Here is a 20,424-nt window from a genome sequence, read left to right on the forward strand (position 1 = left end):
AGAAGAAGTATAACATTTATTTAGACACCAGAGGATCAGATCCCAAGACCAATAACTACAGTTCAATATAGCAGTAATTATATTCCAAAACTAGTCATGTAGCAACAAAAAAATTATAACATACTGTTATAGCAAGGAATCAAGTCATCCTGTAACCTTCCCCCCTGCTGGGTCCTACCCACAAACACTCACCAATCCTAACTACCTGCTTGCCTGTGTTCTCTCCCACGTCAGTTCTCTGGCCTCCACAGTTCCCTGGTTTCCACTCTCTGCTCTGCACACTTTCTTAAGCTCTGTTGTCTTGGTGTTCTTACTCCTTGGGCTGGATTCTGAATTCTCACTTCTGACTTCTGACTTCTGAATTCTCAGGTTTCAATGGCTATCTTCTGGGTGTGTATACTCTTTTTAGGGCTGGAGGGCTTTATGCCCAATCAGCAAAAGACTGTGGGCCTGAGGCTTAACATCTACTTAGCAAAAGGGTGTGGGAAAGATCTTTAATCACTGATTGGCAAAGGTGTAGGCCTGCCTCTAACCAGGTCTCCCTTAACTGGCCCCATCTGAGGCCTATTGAATGGGTAGGAAAGATCTTAATCACATTACCACCACAAAGACCTCTGATAGAGAGAGGAGATCTCTGCTACCAACCTTTATGAGAATATTGGAACACTAGGACCTCTGATAGAAGGAATGGACCTCTGATACCAACCCTTGTGAGGATACTGGAACACTGGATTAGAACAAAATACTAAAGAAAAGTATGTGGTTTAGTGAGACTGGGATAGTTGTCTGTTGTTTTTCAATTATTGTATTATTTTTCTGTGCCTAGAGCCCAGACCAGAGTGGCCCCTCCCAACGTGAAGCTGGGGGAGGATGAGCTGCCCTGGAGTTAGGGTGGTGTCAACCAGAGACTGAAATTAGGGGCAGGGGCCCCTGGAACCTACTGTGCCTGGACCCAGGCAGAAGCAGGGAGAGCCTGGAGTGGAGCGGTTCCTTCCCCTGTGAGGTGGGACATAGAGCATTAGCAGAGAGCTGCCTGTGTGTTAACCCAGGCCAGAAGGAGTGGGTGGCCCCTGGACCTGCAGGAAGAGGAACCCTGGAGCTCAGGACACAGCCCCAAGTCAACATGAAGGCTTTGCAGCAGAACAGGAGCAGTGAGCATGCTTTCTTGCTGCCACATTCTCCTGGGATGGGTTGAGACTCAGGGGGTGGAGCTGTCTAAGGTGAGATGGAGGAAGTGCCTTGGCCCCCATGGACCCACCCTGTTGGCTTTATTGACCAACCATCCCTCAGGAGTTGGAAGTGGGGGCTAGAGCAGTGTTGGGACTTAGATTCTTTGGCTCATTCGAGCATGTGTGAACCAGAGAGTGCCGGGGGGATCCTGTAATAGCAGCATGGGGATAAACATACACCCCCAAGAGGACTTTACTTGGACACTTTGTTTTGAATTAAGGGAATTGTAATTTACTTGGACCTAGGGGTGGAGTGTCTTTTGTTCTCTGCTGCCACTGAGGATATGCTGTGCTATGAAAGACCCTGGCCTGGGATCCCCTGATTATATAAATAAGTATAAAATGGGGAGTATGATATGTTATGCTATATGCTTTTGTGTCTGTTTAAGGCCATGTGGCCACCTTGGTAATAAGTTGTTATGTTGTTAAATAGAGAGCTCATTATACTTTGTGGTTTAACCCTAAATAAATATGCATATATTCAGAGCAGCAGCCCTGAAGTGTGCTGTGTTGCTTAGCATTACAGTCACCCAATCAATTCCAAAGTTCTTCGGAGGGACCTTGAGAGTGTCTTTGTATCACTTCTTCTGACCATCATGTGAGTGCTTGCCCTGTGTGGGGTCTCTATAAAAATAGTCTTTTAAGCAAATGTACATTTGGCATTCAAACCATGTGGGCAGCCTATCAGAGTTACTCTCTCTGCAGTGAAGTTTGAATGATTCACAGTTCAGCTAGGGAAAGGACTTCAGAGTCTAGTACCTTGTCTTGCGTAGTGACCTTCAAAATCTTCCTAAGACAACTGAAATGGAAGTGATTCAGCTTCCTGGCATGGTGGTGGTATATTGTTAAGGTTTCCCAAATATATAACGATGAGGTTAGCACACTGGTTCTGCAGACCTTCAGCTTAATAGGCAGTCTAATACCTCTTCTTTCCCACAGTTTCCTTTGGAGCCTCCCAAACACTAAGCTAGCTTTATCAATGCATGCATCGACTCCACATCTATGTGTACATCCCTGGAAAGCATACTGCCAAGGTAAGTAAACTTATCCACAGCTTTCAAAATTTCTTCATTTTCTGTAACCCATTGTTCCACATATGGACGGCATGGTGCTGGCTGGTGGAGAACTTGTGTTTTCTTGGCATTAATTGTTAGGCCAAAATTAGCACAAGTAGCAGAAAAATTGCAAACTTTGTTGCATTTCCACCTCAGAAGCTGTATTGAGTGCATAATCATATGCAAACAAAAAAATCATGCACCGACTCTCCCTCCACTTTAGTCTTGGCTTGTAGTCAAATGAAGTTCTAATTTAAAAAATTCCTAGGACAAGAGAGGTTTATATGTGAATTTTATGAAACATTCAAATAATAACTAACTCCAACTTTACATTAACTATTCACAAAGCCAGGAAAAGAGATCGTACCAAAGTCCTTCTATGATACAAAGTACTGATAACTAAAAGAGTAAAAATAGAAAAAGAAAACAAAATCAAAGTCCCTAATGAACATCTACACTAAAAATTTTAAACATTACTAATGAGTAATACAACTACTTGTCAAAAATATGATGGAAGACTAGTACAATATTGGGAAAATTATCCATATAATAAGTCATATTAACAAGAGCAACAAAAATCATGTGATTATATCAATAGCTGTAGAAAAGACTTTTAACAAGATATAACACCTATTTCTGTTTAAAAAAAATATGAAAATATAAGAACAAGTGTACTTTGCCCTTATATGCTAAGTCATATTTATCTAAAGCCATTATTATATGTAATATAGATAGGCTCTAGGTCTCTGCTAAAGTGCTAAAGAAGACCACTACTAGTTGATATAATGCTAGAAATGCTAGGTATAGTAATAAATCAAGAAAAAAAGAAATCAAGAGAATAAGCATAGGCAAAGAAGAAACAAAATTTTTCCACATGACATGAGAATATACTTAGAGTATCCCAGATAGCTGACTAAAAATTAATTAAGATAATAACTTCAGCACAGTTCAAGCTATAAAATCCACACAAATGACTAGCATTTCTGCATATTATCAACCAAACCAAACAGGAAGATATAGAAAGAAAATATCCATTTTAAATAATTATACAATGTATATAATACTTGGCAGTCTGCAAAAATTACATGAATCCAACTATAAAACACTCTTTAAAAAACTAAATATAGGCCTAGATATTTGGGGAAATATTGATTTCTCATAGATAGGAAAAATGATGTAATAAAAATTACAAAACTACCTAAATTAATTTACTTATTCAGAATTGTACCAATAAAATGACCAAAGGAATGTTTTGCAAAACTGGAAAAATTTTAACAAAATCTATACAGAGGAACAAAATGTCAAAAATCCTAAGAGAATAATGAAAAAAGTGAGAAACAGGAGAATGTAGCAGTATCAGATTAAAAAAATGATTTAGCAATTTTTTTTAGATAGAGGTCATCAGTGGAAAAATTAGGAATGTGACATAAAAAAACAAACAAACATAGTATTGTTAACTCAAAGATCCCAGTTACTGGGGTAAGGACTTAATATTTGATGAAAACTACTAGGAAAACTGGAAAACAATGGGGCAGAAGCTAGATGTGTCAAGATAAATTCCACATAAATGCATGACAAATATAAAAGGCAATATCATGAACTTCTGGGTGTTGGGTGTCCTGGTCTGAGTATTGCTGGGCTCAGATTAGTCACTTCTGTTCTCAGTTACTTATAAGTACACACCATGGGCTTTGAACAACCCTGGGGCTTTCTAAGGAGAGCCCTATGCTTTGCATCATCCATATACAGAGTCTCACAGGCTACAAGTGTCCTTTGTTCAGTCTGTGCTGCTGTCTTGCTTGCCTGTGTTGGCTCTGGCTTTGCTGTTGGCCTTTTTCCTGTCACCTCTGGGCTTCTGGCTGACACGTTGCACAGTTTGGAGTTGGATGAAGTCACTGTAGTTCCTCTTTGGATTTCTTAATCATTAATCAATCCAGTATGATTTTTTTAATACTTAATAAAAAGAAATTTACTTAATGGTAGCACAGGAAGTATACTCAGGAAATAAATTGTACTGAGTCATGCAGATATAGCCCTTACATCGATTGATGTGAGGTAATGTGTTTAGTCATAAGGGTGTGTCAAATCAGAAGAGTGTATTAACTCAATGGCAGTGGCATATCCATCAAATCTAAGGGACACAGATTCATTATCTTGTCATACCATAATCAACATCTTGGGCCCTAATTGCATGGACCAATCAGGTTTCAGGGACATATGACCTATTTTAAAGGGAAAACTAGACCTTTCTTGCCTGTCAGGATGTTAGGGTTGAGACTGAAAGCACCTGTTCACTATTAGACATTTGAACAAAATGAAAGATTTTTCAATCATTGAACAGTTGGCTTTTTTTAAAAATGGATTTACTCAGCTATAGTGTAGAAAGAACATCAATAAGGATACACTAGCACTTAGATTCAACTTTGATAGCTGAGGTCTTACTCAACTTTTATGGAAGTGTGGTCAGCAGATTGCAATATGGTGACTTGTATGGTCTCAAGATACCTACCAAGTCTGATAGTACTAGATTTTATGTAGATGCAATTTTTCATGCCCAAAAATGACAAGGAAATTGTATCAAAAGAGGTAGGGGCTAATCAGGCATGAGGGACAATTCTAAGTACATGCCAGGGAACAAGGTGGAAGAAGCATGGAAATACAGGAAAGGGCTAAATTATGAAAGGATTTCAAAGCAGAAATGAGAATTAAGTATTTGATTTTGAGAGATGACAGGGAGTCACTGGAGTTTATTGGGGGCAGGGTAATTAGGGGAATAGAGAGTGGGGGTGGATGACATGGTTGAACCTAATCTTTAGGAAAATCATTTTGGTGGGTAAATGAAGGATGGATTGAAGTGAGTAGAAACTTGGTACAGGCAGATTTATGAACAGGTTATTGAAATAGGTCAGTTAAGACATGATAAAGGCCTGCCACCAGTGGTGGTAGTATCTGAGGAAAGAAGGGAGAATATTTGAGAAATGTTACATAGGTGTATAACAACAATGCTGCTTGCCACTACTGTGGCTGTGTAAGACCAACAACACCAGCACACAGAAGGGCTGCTAGCTCAGGTTCTTTGATCTGCTTTTCTAAGGAAAACAACTTTAAGGGGTTTACAATCTCACTTTAATTAAACATACACATATCATGCACTTAGTTCAGGGAGAAAAACCAGCACTCTCAACTTTAGAGCAAATACAAACAGAAATTATAAGCATACATTATACAAATAGAACAAAATAACACAAATCAGCAGACAGGCTACTAGCTATCTCTCCAAGCAATACATACATAGTTCACCAGAGAGAGAAGCAACAACATCAGGGTTTTTCAAAGCCAGGATGGGGGGGGTGCCTCATCTGGTCAAATCACACAACAATTTCCAGTGAGTGAAAGCCCCAAACAAAATGCTAACCTCAGAGTATGTATACCCTTTTTCAGGGTCAGAGGGTGTCACAACAATGGGACTCAAACTCATGTGACCTATGCCTTCCTGTGACTTAAGCAGGTCATCAAGGACTCTTGATTCAGTCAAAGACTCCTGATTGAAACAAAGGCAAGACTCATCAATGGCACTTGATTACCTCAGTGCTAAGAAGCACTCAAACAAAAAACAACAAGAAGTCCCATTTTGCTTACCATTACATTTGAAAACCAAGACTCACCAAAGGTATTTGATTACCTCAGTGCTGAGAAGCACTCCAAAACAAAAGACAACACTCATTAAAGGCACTTGATTGCCTTAGCATTCCAAAAGAGAATACAGCAAAATACAAGGTGATACTGACAGGTCTTGTCAGGAGTTTAAATATGGGTGAGAGAGGTGTGGAAAAATAGTAAAAAGTCAAGGATATGTTTAGATTAGGAGCCTCAGGGATTGAAATAATGGTATTGGTCTCAATAGTAATAGGGGTTTTAGTAGAAGGAGATGGTTTAGGGGAAAAGATTACAAATTCAATTTTGAACATGCTGAGTGTAAGATGTCTACTGGACATCTCATTCGAGGTGTTGAAAAAGTGGTTGGATATGTGAGATTGAAGGCAAAGAGGTTAGGGTATGTGAAAGGAATTATGAAAAATCTAAATTAACATATTCGTTACACAGATCATATCGATTATTATGAAAATAATAATTCCTTTCACAGGTAAGACAAATAGATTTAATAATCATCAGTATAGAGATGGTTATTAAGTACAAAAGAGCGGGTAAGATCACCAAGTGAAGTAGTATAGATGGAGGAGAGAAGAAGGGCCAGGATAGAATCCTGTGGGACACCTATGATTTGTGCTGATCTAGACCATCTGCTTCATTTCACAGAGAAGGAAACTGAGACCAATGAAGGGTCAGCGATTTGGACAACATCATACAGATGATATGCATTGGCAGCAGAATCAGAAGAGTGCATAACAGCTGAGAAAGTTTTGTAATTACGTCAATAACTATCATAGAACTTGAAGAAAAGAAGAAACCATGAAGTGGGCTACAGATTTTCCTAGGAGGTAGCCATGTTTGTATTGGGGAGAAGAAAAAAGTAAATGTTAAATAGGCTAGTTCTTTGTACACCAGTCAGTCCCAAAGATCCCATTATAATGTTGGTGGTTTTTTTCCTCCAACTGTCCACTTACAAACACATCTTCCTAGATACTGGTACTTCTTCATGTGACATTGCTTCAGATCACCATCAGTCAGATTTCTCCCACCCTTGGCCACACCTCCACTCCACTATGTTTACCTTATTTCAAAATATTTCTGTGGATAACAATTTGACCACCTCTTACTATGTTTGCTTGCTTGTTGAATGAACTTTGTCTCCAGGAAGTTCTTTTGAAATGTAAGTGAACTCTCTTACTCTTATATTTTACTGTTAGTGGAAATCACAAAGCACTTCCAAAGTAACAATATTTCAAATGCTTCAAGTCTATTATTATGTTTCCATTAAGATTTCTTTTGACAGGCAACATTTTTCCAAATTTTAATCACTTCAACTGCTTTTCACTGAGCCCTAGGTTGTTTTTTTTTTAATGGGATCAATGAACATATGGAAAAAATTCTCTGCCATATGTTCCTCAAAATCTTCACTGGAATGATTCCCTTAAATTTTATTTTCTCTGGCTACAGACTACATAAGACAATCTTATTACATCATCAGTGAGGAAATCTGTAGAGAGTTCCTTGATGATTTTCCATATCTGTCCATTAGAAGATATAGTAACCACAGATACTAACTGAAGGTTAGTGTAACAGGGCCTCTGTGTCTTGGCCACACCCATAAAGCCAAAGACAGCTGGAGCAACTAAGGAGGATATATCATACCTCTCAGCCATCCGAAATTGGAATTGAAATGAAACAAGGCAGGGTAGAGAATGTTGAACAGAGTAGAGACAGTTTCTCCCCATTCTGGCCTGCCCTGTCTTACCCAAATCCCCTTTTGACAAAACCAAAGAAACTCTCTGTAGCATGAAACAAATGGAGATCCCTACCAAGAACAGAACACCAAATGTAAAAGCACCAGCTATATGAGTTTCCATCAATACAGGATCCCAAGTACATTTCCCATGCCATAAAGAAGAGTCATGGCTATGGTCTGAGTCCCTGAATCTTCATCTAAAGATCAACCCTATTGGGTAGTATGAGTTAAATATTATTAAAGAATTGTATTATATTTTCTAAACTACTTACTTGCTCAGAGGATGAGTGACCTTGGGGGACTAAGCAAACCAAATACGTATTTCCTAGGAGTACAGTGTTCAGAACACCCTATGTACTGTCAGGGACAGGGAAGGGAAGGGAAGCAAAGGGAAAGAAAGGAAAGGAAGGTAATGGAAAGGAAGAAAAGGGAAGAGAAGTTAAGAAAATGGAAGGGAAGGGAAGAAAATGAAGGGAAGGGATGAACCGGATGAACACTCATGGTCAAGGGTATTGTGGTCTCTCAAAGTTTCTCCTCTACCCTTCAAATGAAGGTTTGAACGTACATACCTTCAGGCTAACTTAAGGACATTGATAATCGATGTGTGAACTACCCTGTCCCTCCTAGTTTCTTGATGTTTGAATTAGATTTATACTGAAGTTATTAGCATGTAAATGCAAAATGCTACTGAATGTCAGAAAACAAGATTTGTCTAAAGGAGCACAGTGAACTTTGTCACTCCTGAAAAGTAAAAGGTTTTGTTATAGGGTTTGGCTCCCTAGGGGCTTAACCTTTCACAAATCAGATTGGGCCAAATTGAATTACAGGGCAATATGATCAATAAGGAAAAGAACTCTTAGAATGGACTTTGATTTGTCCCCAGCCCTCCCGTGCGCTTCCTATGGTTTGTTGGAAGGTCTATTTACCTATGAAAAACTAAGATAAGAAACTCTACTCTTCCTGGTCTTCATATTTATCAACTCATCACAGGACATTTGTGGAAGTTTCACATGGTACTTCTACCTCTTATCTTGAAAGTTCAGCCTTTGTATTTAGAGTCAGGCCACGTTTAGTGAAGACTTGGCATGTGTCATTGGCAAACCGGCCTATGAAAATCCCCTTATCATAGGCCTCTGTTTCTTGCTCTCCGGAAGGCAGACACTCTTTCACTAGGGTGGATGAGCAGAAGAAACACTTTACCTGCCTTGAATAAAGTGAAGCTGACAAGATATGTACCACTGTTGGGATCTGTCATTATCCCCCCAAGCACCTGCCTTCAATTCCTGGGGAAAAGTCCTGGCCCCTAAGAAGTGCCCTCCATATTTCTTCCCATTGCCCAAATGATCTTTCACATCCAGGAGCATGTCTAGCTGATCCTCCCTGCAATATGTTTTGTGAAGATTAAGAATGGTGGGCTGCACTGGTGATGGTGCTAATGTTGGAGAACAGTCCGTGTGGGTTCATCTGGTCTAGCTTCTTTCTGATTTTATTTATTCTCAGATCAGTCTCTGTGGGTAATTTGACTGTGATGAGTGGCTTCTTGGAAGTATTCCAGTGAAGCTGAAAAATGGGACAAATATGGGACATAAGCTCAAAGTGAAACAACAAATTGCTCTAACATTAGTACCATAAAATTTATTAATTTTCCAGTGTATGTAAATTACTTTAACATGCCCAGTTCCCTGATGTATCTCTTATTTTGGATAATATTATTGCCCCAGCCCCTCATGCTCTTGTCAATCAGCACATATGAAATGATGAAGGTTATGGGAATTCTTACCCAAGTGGTTTCCACCCATCCAACCCCATCCCACTGCCATAATGCATTTCTTCTTTGCCTCAGCATCGTAGAATCCCTAACTTCCTCCAAGGATGGAACCCTTAGTGCCACCTCCCCAGACAAGACCTTTTCAGATCTAGAGCTTGCTTGCTCTAAAAAATCTTTTCCTATGAATTCATGTGCAGTTTTACTTATGCCTATGCTGTGCCTCCACAATAGAGTACATAGAGCTCTATGTGAATAGTGACTCTCCTGGGACATCTTTGTATTTCTAGCACCTACTGAAGTACTCATCAAGTAGCTGGAACTTAATATTTGTTAAATTGTATGAATTGAAGTTATAATAAACATCAAGATCACAAAACCAGTCCTCAATTTGGCATTGTTTTTACTGAGCTTCTTATATTACATCTTTTTATCTTTAATTTGTGATATGCCCTTCTAGCATGCAGAAGATGTTTAATAAATGCAGATTGAGTTGTTAAATTGGTCACTGCTTTTAGAGTTTCTAGATATATTCTAATCCCCCTTAACTTACATTTGCTTTTTTGATTAGCCAAGCCCAGGCAAGGTCAGCAGATAGAGCGCTAGGCTTTATAATCAGAAAGACCTGAGTTCAAATCTGTCCTTAGACACTTATTAGTTGTGTCACTGTCTGCCTCAGTTTTCTCAATTACAAAATGGAGATGATAATAATAGCACCTACCTCACAGGGTTGTTGTGAGGACTGGATCAAGTGAAATAAACATTGATAAAATGCCTAGCAGATGCCTGACACATAGTAGGTGCTTAATAAATGCTTATTCCACTCCTTCCCCCTTTCTGGGGTTGGGGGGAGGGTGAGAATATGGATCTAAAAGCAGGATAGGTACAAAGGGAGGCAGCAGACAGGCCTAGACTTGAAGGTAAAAGAAATGTAAAAAGAAAGCAGTGAGAAAGACCCAAGGGCTACCAACTGTGACATCAGGCATTCTCAGGCCAATTACAAGTGAGTCAAATTACTGGTGTTTCTACAAGAAAATACCTGGGGAATGGGGGAGGATTGAAAATAAGAATTGGAACTAGGTACCTATAAGCTCTATCAGTCAAACCAAATAACTGGCAGCAAAATCTTTGATTACCCGATGATAAAGATTGTCCTATAAACTCATCTGTGTCTTTGCTCTTCTAATTTCCTTTTCCCCCCTTAATTTCCTAGTAAAATGGTTTTTGATAATAATAACAGCTGGCATTTATATAGTGCCTTAAAGTATGCAAAATGCTACATATCTGTATGTAGGTACATATATTTATATATGTAAATATATACACACAGATGTATGTATTGTATATGGGTATGTGTGTATATATATAAATATAATATTTCATTTAATTCACACAACAACCTTGTGAGATAGGTGCTAGAACCATTCTCATTTTACAGATGAGAAAAGGAAAACTGAGAAATATTCACTGACTTGCCCAGGGTCATATAGCCAGTGGCCAAAGCAGGAGTTCAGTGCTCTAACCACTACACCACTTATTTGCCTTGCTTGGGCTCAAATAATAGAAAAACAACAACAACAAAATGGAATTTGGGGGGGATTAGAACATGCCTAGAGGCTTAGTGTGGTGACTGGATAGGCTGAATTTGCTCTAAGAAAGGTAGAGAGAACTCTTATGATTGTGGATCCCTGCCTTCCTGGGCTTTTCCTTACAGAGGATCAGGGCAAAGTGGGAAAAGGAAGGGGTGGGTGAAGAGAGGTGGGCCTTGAGGTGGGAAAGAAACCTGTCAGCCAGCTATAGCATCGGGCATTCTCAGGCAATGTGTGACCTCCAAGCTAGATACCACCCACAGAGTGGGTAGAATGTAGGAAAAATAGCCGCAGTAGAGATGCCTAAAAGCTTATAAGACAAAATCCAAGAAAGAATAAGTGATAAAATCCACACCCTCAGATGGTTATACCTCAATAGTCTAAGGACAAGAAACAAGCCAGATGAATGAGATATCCTAAAGCAGAGAGTCAAACTACATAAGATCACTGAGACTTGGTGGGATGAGACCTATGCCTAGAATACACTACCAGAAGGGGATATGGTATCCAAAAGAAACAACATCCATAGTGGGAGTAGGGGTGAGGAGCAGAATAGCATTTCATATTAAGAAGATATGTTCATTAGAGAAAATTCAGGAACTAGAGAGGAAAGCATGCTGCTGCAGTAAAGGTGGGAAAGTGACTTTTTTCCCAAAAGAGGAGGCAGCTGTTAAAATTAGTTCTTAGACTATAACTTTAACTCAATTGTTGATACTCTAAATCTGTCCAATAACCAAAAAATGAACATAATACTGGGGGAATGAATTGGATGAACTTTATATTCTCTCTAGAAATAAAAAAGATTTTTTATGATGATGAAGTCAGTAACTCTATGGGCAAAGCTCTATATTGAATCCCAGAATGGCTAGAACAATTCACAGCTACACCAATAATGCATGTGTATGTCTATTTTCCCAGAGCTCCTCCAATCTTTGTTATTTTACATTTTTGTCAACTTTGCCAAACTCATGAGTATAAGATGGAACATCAGAGTTCCTTTAATTTGCATTTCTCTAATTGTTAGTGACTTGGAGTATTTTTATATGGCTGTTGATAACTTAGATTTGTTCCTTTGAAAACTGTCTATTCATATTCTTCAACCATTTATCAATTAGGCTCTTATCCTTATAGTTTTGAGTAAGCCATACCCTTGCTGCACCCAAAGGAGATAGATAGATATATAGATAGATAGACAGACAGATAATAGATATAGATATATATGTGTGTATAAGTATGTGTATATGTGTGTGTGTTCTCTTTGAAGTGGCAAAGAACTAGAAACTAATGAGATATCCATCAATTGGGGGAATGGTTGAATAAATTATGGTATATGAATATAACTGAATATTACTGTGCCATAAGAAATGGCAAAAGTGATGACTTCAGAGAAACCTGGGAAGACTTATAAGAACTGATATGCAGTATAGTGAGCAGAACCAGGAGAACAATTTATACAATAACAACATCGGAAAGACAGATTTGAAAGAATTAGGAACTCTGATCAATGCTATGACAATACACATCCCGACAAAGAGGTGATAGACTCAAGATGTAGAATTATATATTTATTTTTGGATATGACCAGAGTAGGACTTTTTCTTAATTATGCATATTTATAATGGCCATTTTTGGCTTTGTTGTTGTTATTTTCCTTTTTGTTTTCTTTCCAGTGGAGGGGGAAGTAGGAGGAAGAGAAAATAAATAAATGCTTAATTGGAACTTTTTAAAAAATATTTAAAAGAAGAATAAAATTGTAGTTAAATGGAAGGAAGACTCACAGGTTCTCTTTGGAAAGGCAAATAAAAGAAGTGGAGGATTTAGCATTATCATGCACCAAAGGCAACAAGAAACATAATTTTGAGGGACATTTGGTCACTTCATATTGTAGTGACATGGTGGTGGGGGTGAACAAGTCACAATTTATAACAAATAAGGAACTTTGAAGAAAAACTGGAGCAAAGGATGCCATTAGATGTTAGAATATAAACTCCTTGAGAGCAGGGACTATCTTACTTTTTCTCTTATATATGAAGAGATGTTCGTATCTTCATCATTTTGTCACAGTTGACACTGGACTCCTGACTGCTTCTGGAAGAAAACACTCCAAATTGTGGGCACTGTCTCTGGCTGTCCCCCACACCTAGAATACTCTCCCTCCCTATTTCAGCCTACTGGATTCTGGGGCTTCTGTTAGGTCCCAACAAAACCCATCTTCTCCAGAAAGCCTTTCCCAATCCCTCTTAATTCTAATAGCTCCCCTTTCTTAATAATTAAATATCCTATTTAAACTGTACATAGCTTCTCTCTACATATTCGTTTGCTTTTGTTTCCCCTAGTAGATTGTGAGCTACTTAAGAGCAGAAACTGTCTTTTGCCTCCATTTGTATCTCCCAGAGCTGAGTATAGTGCCTGACACATAGCAGGCACTTAATAAATGTTTATTTACTGACTGCTGAACAATGAATCTCTCCATTTATTTTGCTTCCCTTATTTCAGTAAATAATGAATGAAAATAATAATAATAATAACTAATATTTATATAATGCTTGCTATGAACACTTAAGGACATTTTTGGTTATGTTTTCCTGATTCTAGATAGGTTAATTCCAAAATATTTTATGAATTTTGTAATTATTTTGAATGGAATCTCTCTATTCAATTGTCGGCTTTTGTTTTCTTATCTGTTATAGGCAATAGCCTGTTCATATAAGACACATAAAAATAAAAACATACAGAATTAAAAATAAAGCTGGTATAAAAGTTAATAGAAATCAGATAAATCTCATTATTGGATTGTTTAAACCATTCACACTTACAGCTACTTTTATTAGGCTTGTGTTTTCCTCTTTTTGTTCCTTAGAATTACTTTTCCCCCTTCCTCTTTAAGGCGAGTAACTCATTCTTCCCTGAGATTCATTTTCTTATATTATTGATGGTAGTCTATTCCCACAGAGTCTCTTCCCCTCTCCTGTTCCCATTTGCCTACCCCATACCATATGGTTTTACCAAGATTTACATGGCTTTTACTACAACTTCTTTATTTATTGTTATCTGTTTCTCCCTCTCCTTTGTTCCTTTTATTTCCCCACAGATTTCATGAATAGTTTAAAGATTTCTCTCTCTTCTCCCTTCCAATCTAGCTTTGGACAATTTTCTTTTACTACTCCTTTGTCTAAGAAGTGCTTCTTTGCTTTGTTCTCCTGATTGTGTTTCTTCCTTTCCAGACTCTTTCATTTTATTTTCTGTCAGAAGCTATGCCCTAGTTTGTTCTTTCTTATTGTTTCACTGTCTCTCAGGGGATTAAAGCTTCTTAAGTAAAAGCTTTCTCTTTTACTCCATTTCTATAGTAGTGCCTTTGTAGATCTTACTCATCCCTTTTTTGTTTCCTTCTTCCTTGCCTAGCTCTTAGAAATTACCCATTCATGGGGGAAGTAACACCATATGGTAGTGTGTGGGGTACAAGACCCTTAATAACATTATATAAAAAATTATAATAATAAAGAGGCGTCTCTAGGAAGAACAGAAAGAATTTTATTCAGTTCTCCCGAGAAAAGGGTGTCACCTCCACCAGGATGGGACTAGCAGAAGGAGGCGGGCCACAGAAGGCAAGGCACCAATAGATATACCCTAACGCAAAAGATTCCTGCCCATCACCATCCTTCCTCTCCATTGGCTGGGAGGCAGGCTTACAATCTTGGAGCGGAAAAACTAGACAAAGGACCAGGAAATCAAGCACAGCCAATCCAGACACAAACCCTTATTTAGCTACTCATATGGCAATGATATGGCTAAGGTAAAAGGGAAGGAATGAGGAAGGAGAGGGGGCCCTTGCTGGAGCAGAGAACAAACAGCTCACAGGTAGTCCATTATCTCTTGATTTGGTAAAATTCTTGTGCTAGCATCCAGAAAGGGGGAAGGGAGGGTCACCTACAGCTTCAGGCCCTGACTTTCTAGAAGTTACGTGAGTCACTACAAGGTTAAATTCCAGGCCTCTCCTACTCCTTCAGACATTCCTTATTCCAGAAATATGAGAAGAGAGTAGACCCTATATTCTTACCCTGTGATGTCTTCACACGTTATATCCCTCTCACTCAGTACGAGTTATCCTGAGCTCTGGTTATGCAGCCTAGGCTCTTTCCTAGTCACAATTATGATCAGTCTTTATCCCCAAACCATGGTATTTTTCTTCAGGTTCTGTTTCCCTTGCTACTTTGCAGTTCTGTCACTCCCAGGAACTCAAATATCCCTACTTCTGGAGAAACTGACAATGGAAGCAATACATTCTCTTGAAAAAGGTCTCCCAACATGTAAACTTTTCTCAGACTAAATTCATTAAGAGGTCTCTACTCCACCCCACACCCCACAAGCTCACACTTCCTCCGCAATGGGAATGCTATTCAGCAGCACTGTCTTCCCTGCTATCTATGGACTTCTATCTCCTGGTCCAAACCCTACCTTCTACAACACTCCTTATACATTCCTTTCTCCCAAAGGCACCCCCTTTTGCCAGTAGAAAATAGGATCTCTATCCCTCCATTGCTCAACCAGGGATATATTATATATTCCTAAAAATTCACCTAGACCACCTCTCTCTACTTTTTTATGCAATTTCCTGATTTCTTCTCCTCCAAAAGACAATAATCTTCTTATGGATGGAGAAGGGTCACAGGACTTGATCCGTGGTAACTTATAGTCTATATCTCTTCCACTATTACTCCTCCTGAGTATTTAAGTTTACTAGAAATCTTTAGACTCTTAAGTCTTTGTTAATGTCTCGATGGTCTCTCTTTGTGCTTTTTTTTTAATCTAGGGATCATTTTTGTTATCTTTTGAAAAAATCAGTAACCTCACAAACATGAATTAATTACTTTCATTACTTTTTTCTTGATAATTTAATTTATATAACTTTTTGGTTCTGTTTCAGGTGTTTATAAGCCAAATGATATGCTTACTTTTTAGCTTTTCCTCAGGAATGCTTTAATGCTTTTATTTTGTTGGATTTCTATATTTTTCATTGATAATTAGGCTCAGGATTTTATGATGTCATTTGGAAAGGCAGCTTGTGCTCCATTGCTTAATGGAATATAATATTCCAATCCCTTCTGTAATTTCTCATGAATGCAGAATACTCCTGTTATTTGAATGTCTCTTCATTCATATTTGAAGGTTTTACTCCTGGCCACTTGCAAAATTTATTTGTTATTATTTAAATTGTTAATTTTAATAATTATGAGTCTTGATTTGAAGAGTAGATTTTTCCTGTTGGCAATCTATAGATTCTTTCAATTAATGAGTTAAAAATTCTAGAGAATTTTCTTCTATTCCTTCCTGGTTTAAGGCATTCAAATTGTGTTTATTTGTCATGTTCTCCTGGGAGACCTATAGCCTTTAAATTATCTCTGTATATCCTGTCTTCAAGAACAAAGTTGCATTGACTTATATGAAATTTACATATTCTTTTAACATTGTTGCCTTTCTCTTCTCACAAATTTTCCTCCATTTTGCCATTTTGTATTCAAAATTGGTTAATTTCTCTCACATCTTTAAAGAGATTCTCCAATATAGATTTAAGTTGTTCTATTCTGATAAATATATTGTTAAATCTTACATTGTACAATCTATTTTCTGCTTTGAGTATTCTAAAATTTCTGACATAAATTCATTCTTAATTTCTTCTTTTGTGAGTTTAATTTCTCTTTTGAGTAATTTTAAGATTTCTTATTGCTGTTCCATAATCCTGTTGAGGTCCATAACATTATACATTTTATCAAAAAATATGGCTTCACTATCCTTCTTAGTATCATACGTGCCATTCATACTTTCATTTCTCATTCTGGTTTGTTCATGTTTATTTCAGATTTTTAGGATCCTCTGTGTTGGTTTATACATCAGCTTGGTGATGCAGAGGATAGAGCACTATGTCTGGAGTTATGAAAACCTGAGTTCAAATCTAGCTTCAGACACTTACTAGCTGTGTAACCCTGGGCAAGTCACTTAACCCCATTTGCTTCAGTTCCTCATCTGCAAAATGAGCAGGAGAAGGATATGGCAAATCACTCCAGTATCTTTGCCAAGAAAACCCCAAATGGGATCACAAAGAATCAAACACAACTGAAATGACTGAACAACAAGTGTTGGTTCCTCTGTTGATGTACTGGACTATTGAAGCTATCTTTCTTGATGTCCCTTTTTCCTAAATTCTGCAGCCCCTACTCACCATGCCCTCCCTCTTTGTTTGTGCCACAAACCCTCCAATGCTAGACTACAGACTAGCCTCAGCCTTCTCACGCTGGAGTGTATAGGATTCCCTGGTCTGAGCCTTTACCCTGAATAAGCTCCAGACTGGTCACAGTTTGGTTTCTAATTACCTTTCCTTTAGCAATTACCTGTGCAAGTCCATTTTCAGTTGCCTAATTTCTCCTTCTGTTCTCCTCCTTCCTTCCAATGCTGAAAAGAATCAACATTACCCATTTCTTGTCAGGCAAAAATATAGGATTGTTTGGGCAGACACTCTAACTCCAAGCTTCCCTACCCTAGGATTAGGTCTCTGGTCACATGGCAGCATGGTTTTAGTCTTCCCAATCTCACCTCTTTTCCTTCATATGACTGGGCAAAAAACATCATTAGCCCTTTCTTGAAGGGCATGAGTGTGGGGTGGGTCACTGAAGTCTCTGCCCTGATTAATCTATGGAGTCCAAAGCTGGTCCCAGATGGGTTTCCAAATGTCTTTCACTCAGGCCCATTGAAGCCACCCTGTGCCAAAATGTTTTCAGCCAACCATATTCTTCCTTCATTCTTGGACAATTTCATTCTTAGACAACTATAAATGTTTTCTGCTTCTTGTGGGCAGCTGAGAGGGAGGTGTTCAGGTAGTCACTGCAGCTGCAGAGCTTGAGCAAGGCATTATAAAGGCCTTCTTCTAGGTAATACTGGTGAAAAGAGCTGGGATACCCAGGCTGAATAAGAACTTTGAGTACTAAATGCCACCAGCATTAACAATAAGATATTTACCTTGTAGCTACAGTTATCCTTTCCACATCACACTTGCAATACATCACAGGTCAGCATAAAAAATTAAGTAGGAATTTTTTGAAAGTTTTGCAGAATCCTCAGACAACACATGAAGGCCAGCAGATGGCACAGAAAAGGTGTAGAAATTCATAAATGCATAAAATATATGTATAGTATTATATAATATCAACATACTTTATCTCTTAATACCATAAATGTACACAATTTCTTTTTTAAAGCTAAAACAAGTAAAAAGCTAAAGTTTGCAAAAAGAACACAAAAGCCAGCAGACAAGACACAAAGACTAGAAATGTAGAGGTATGACATTTACCTACACATAGCTTACAACTAAATACTTAATCCAGATTTTACTGTAAGTTACTGTAAACACCCCATAACAGAAAAATAAAAAAATTCAGACATTTTATCTGGCATAAAGGCAGGGCAAAAATTTTTATGTGGATTTTCTAGATTGTGGGGGTGTGGCACCCCTAATCCCTGTGATGCAGAAGGGATAACTGTATGAGCAGAAGGGAGACCTTTAAATGCTAATGTTTTGAACTTTGTCCTCATCCAAACCTACTAGCCTCTACAAAACAAACTGGCCCTTGAGGAAGAAAGAATGAAGGAGAAAGGTAGAATCTTCTTACAGTGGGGCAGCACAGTTATAGGGTGCTTCGAGATGTTTTTGGTTTTGTGTCTATTGATGTACTTCCCATGTTCTCTTAATGTTTCTTCAATGGGTCTGATGTACCAGGCAAAGCTGAAGAACTGTCAATAATCTTTGGGATAGAAGCACCAAAGAACTCTGGCTGTACAGACTCAGTGTCACAAAGTAAGTATAGACTGGGTCCTGACAGCAGGTTCTGGACCATCTCATGGTTGGCCCTAGCCAAGGGTTAAAGGACAGTGAAAAGGTCAAAGGACCTTGACCTAGAATTGACTCAATTCAATTCAAATAATATTTATTATGTATGTGCTATATGTGAAATATACTATTTATTTATTTAAATCTTGTCTGTAGCATGCTTTTATTGACTACTTTCTTATGTTTCCTGTTGAACAATTAAAGCAAAGTGTCATGTGACCCAATACTGTCCCACTATGATCCCTAAATTTTTTCCTTCTACACTTCACACAAACAGCCTTTTGTAACAACGTGGACTAAAGCTGCTTGGAGATTGTTGACTATTATTTTTCTCCAAATGATATAAATCTGGATTGTCTGGTTCTCGAAGAGATGGGCAACATACTGGTGGTGGGTTGTGAAACTCAGGCCTTCATCTGAGCAGTGAGGAGCAACAACAATAACTAATATTTATGTAGCACTCTAAAGTTGGTAAAATACGTTCCATACATTATCTTGTCTGAACCTTGTAAGGTAGGTTATAAGTGCTCCTGTTATTCCCATTGTGCCAATGGGGAAAATGAGGTTGTAGGAAAGTTATAAGTGATTTGCTAAGATTTGCACAGTTAGACTCTGAGGCAGGACTTGAATTTAGGTCTTCCTGACCCCAAATCTAATGTTTGATCCAAAACACAGACAGAAAGAAATTGAGTGAACCAAGAATTGCTAGGTAGACACTGAGCTTGAATGCAAAGACAGTTCAATTGCCTTAGTTGTCCCCATTTGCTGGGGTGAGGTTGAAGCGCTGTGGCCTGTCATGCCTGGTAACCAGGGCCATGCTCCAAACCTGACTTTTGGTCCCTTCATCCTTAAAAGAGCAAAGAATAGGCTTCTAGTCCTAGGGGCTAACTTACCAATTGAATAATCTTGAAAAGACATTTAATAACACTAAATCTCAGTTTCCCCATCTGTAAAGGAAGGGGTTGAGTTGCTGTTATTCCTCATTGATCTAAAATTCTAACAATTTAGAATGCCACAGAAGTTAAGAGCTATAAGAGATTTTAGAGGCTACATATTCCAAGCTACACCTGAACAAAAATGCCTCCTAGATATCCCCAACAAATGTGCATCTATCACTCTGCTTACTAAATTGAACTGAAATAATAAGTCCATGTTTCCCAGGCCTTTTGCCATCACCTCTTTTGCACACATTCCCCTTTATCTATACCTTTCCTAAAATGTGTCAATAACTGGATATGGTACCCCAGATGTGAATCAACAAGAAAAGAGTGTAAGAAAACTGTTATATCAGTCTGGAAGTTATGACTTCCTTAATGTCACCTAGGATAACAATCACTTTTTGGACTACCATGACACAGTGAGTCATTCTGTGATGTCTTTTTGCTAATACTCTCACATCTTTTTATAGGAATAATTGTCCAGACAAGCCTTGTCCATCTTTTTGTCTATAAAGCTTGTTTTTTGAAACAAAGTATAAAACTTAATATTTCTCCTCAGTGC

At 38.3% G+C, this 20,424-nt stretch overlaps 1 protein-coding gene across 1 annotated transcript in view; it reads left to right on the forward strand.

Annotated features, from left to right (window-relative positions):
* The first annotated feature begins 6,264 nt into the window (after positions 1-6,264).
* The window catches only part of LOC118836746 (NXPE family member 1-like), a 39,131-nt gene continuing 24,971 nt past the window's right edge, over positions 6,265-20,424 (forward strand). The window contains exon 1 of the mRNA XM_036743936.1: positions 6,265-6,312. Coding sequence (XP_036599831.1) covers positions 6,265-6,312 — 48 coding nt within the window. The remainder of the gene's footprint in view (positions 6,313-20,424) is intronic.

Source organism: Trichosurus vulpecula, chromosome 2 (assembly GCF_011100635.1).
Source record: "Trichosurus vulpecula isolate mTriVul1 chromosome 2, mTriVul1.pri, whole genome shotgun sequence".
NCBI lineage: Eukaryota > Metazoa > Chordata > Mammalia > Diprotodontia > Phalangeridae > Trichosurus > Trichosurus vulpecula.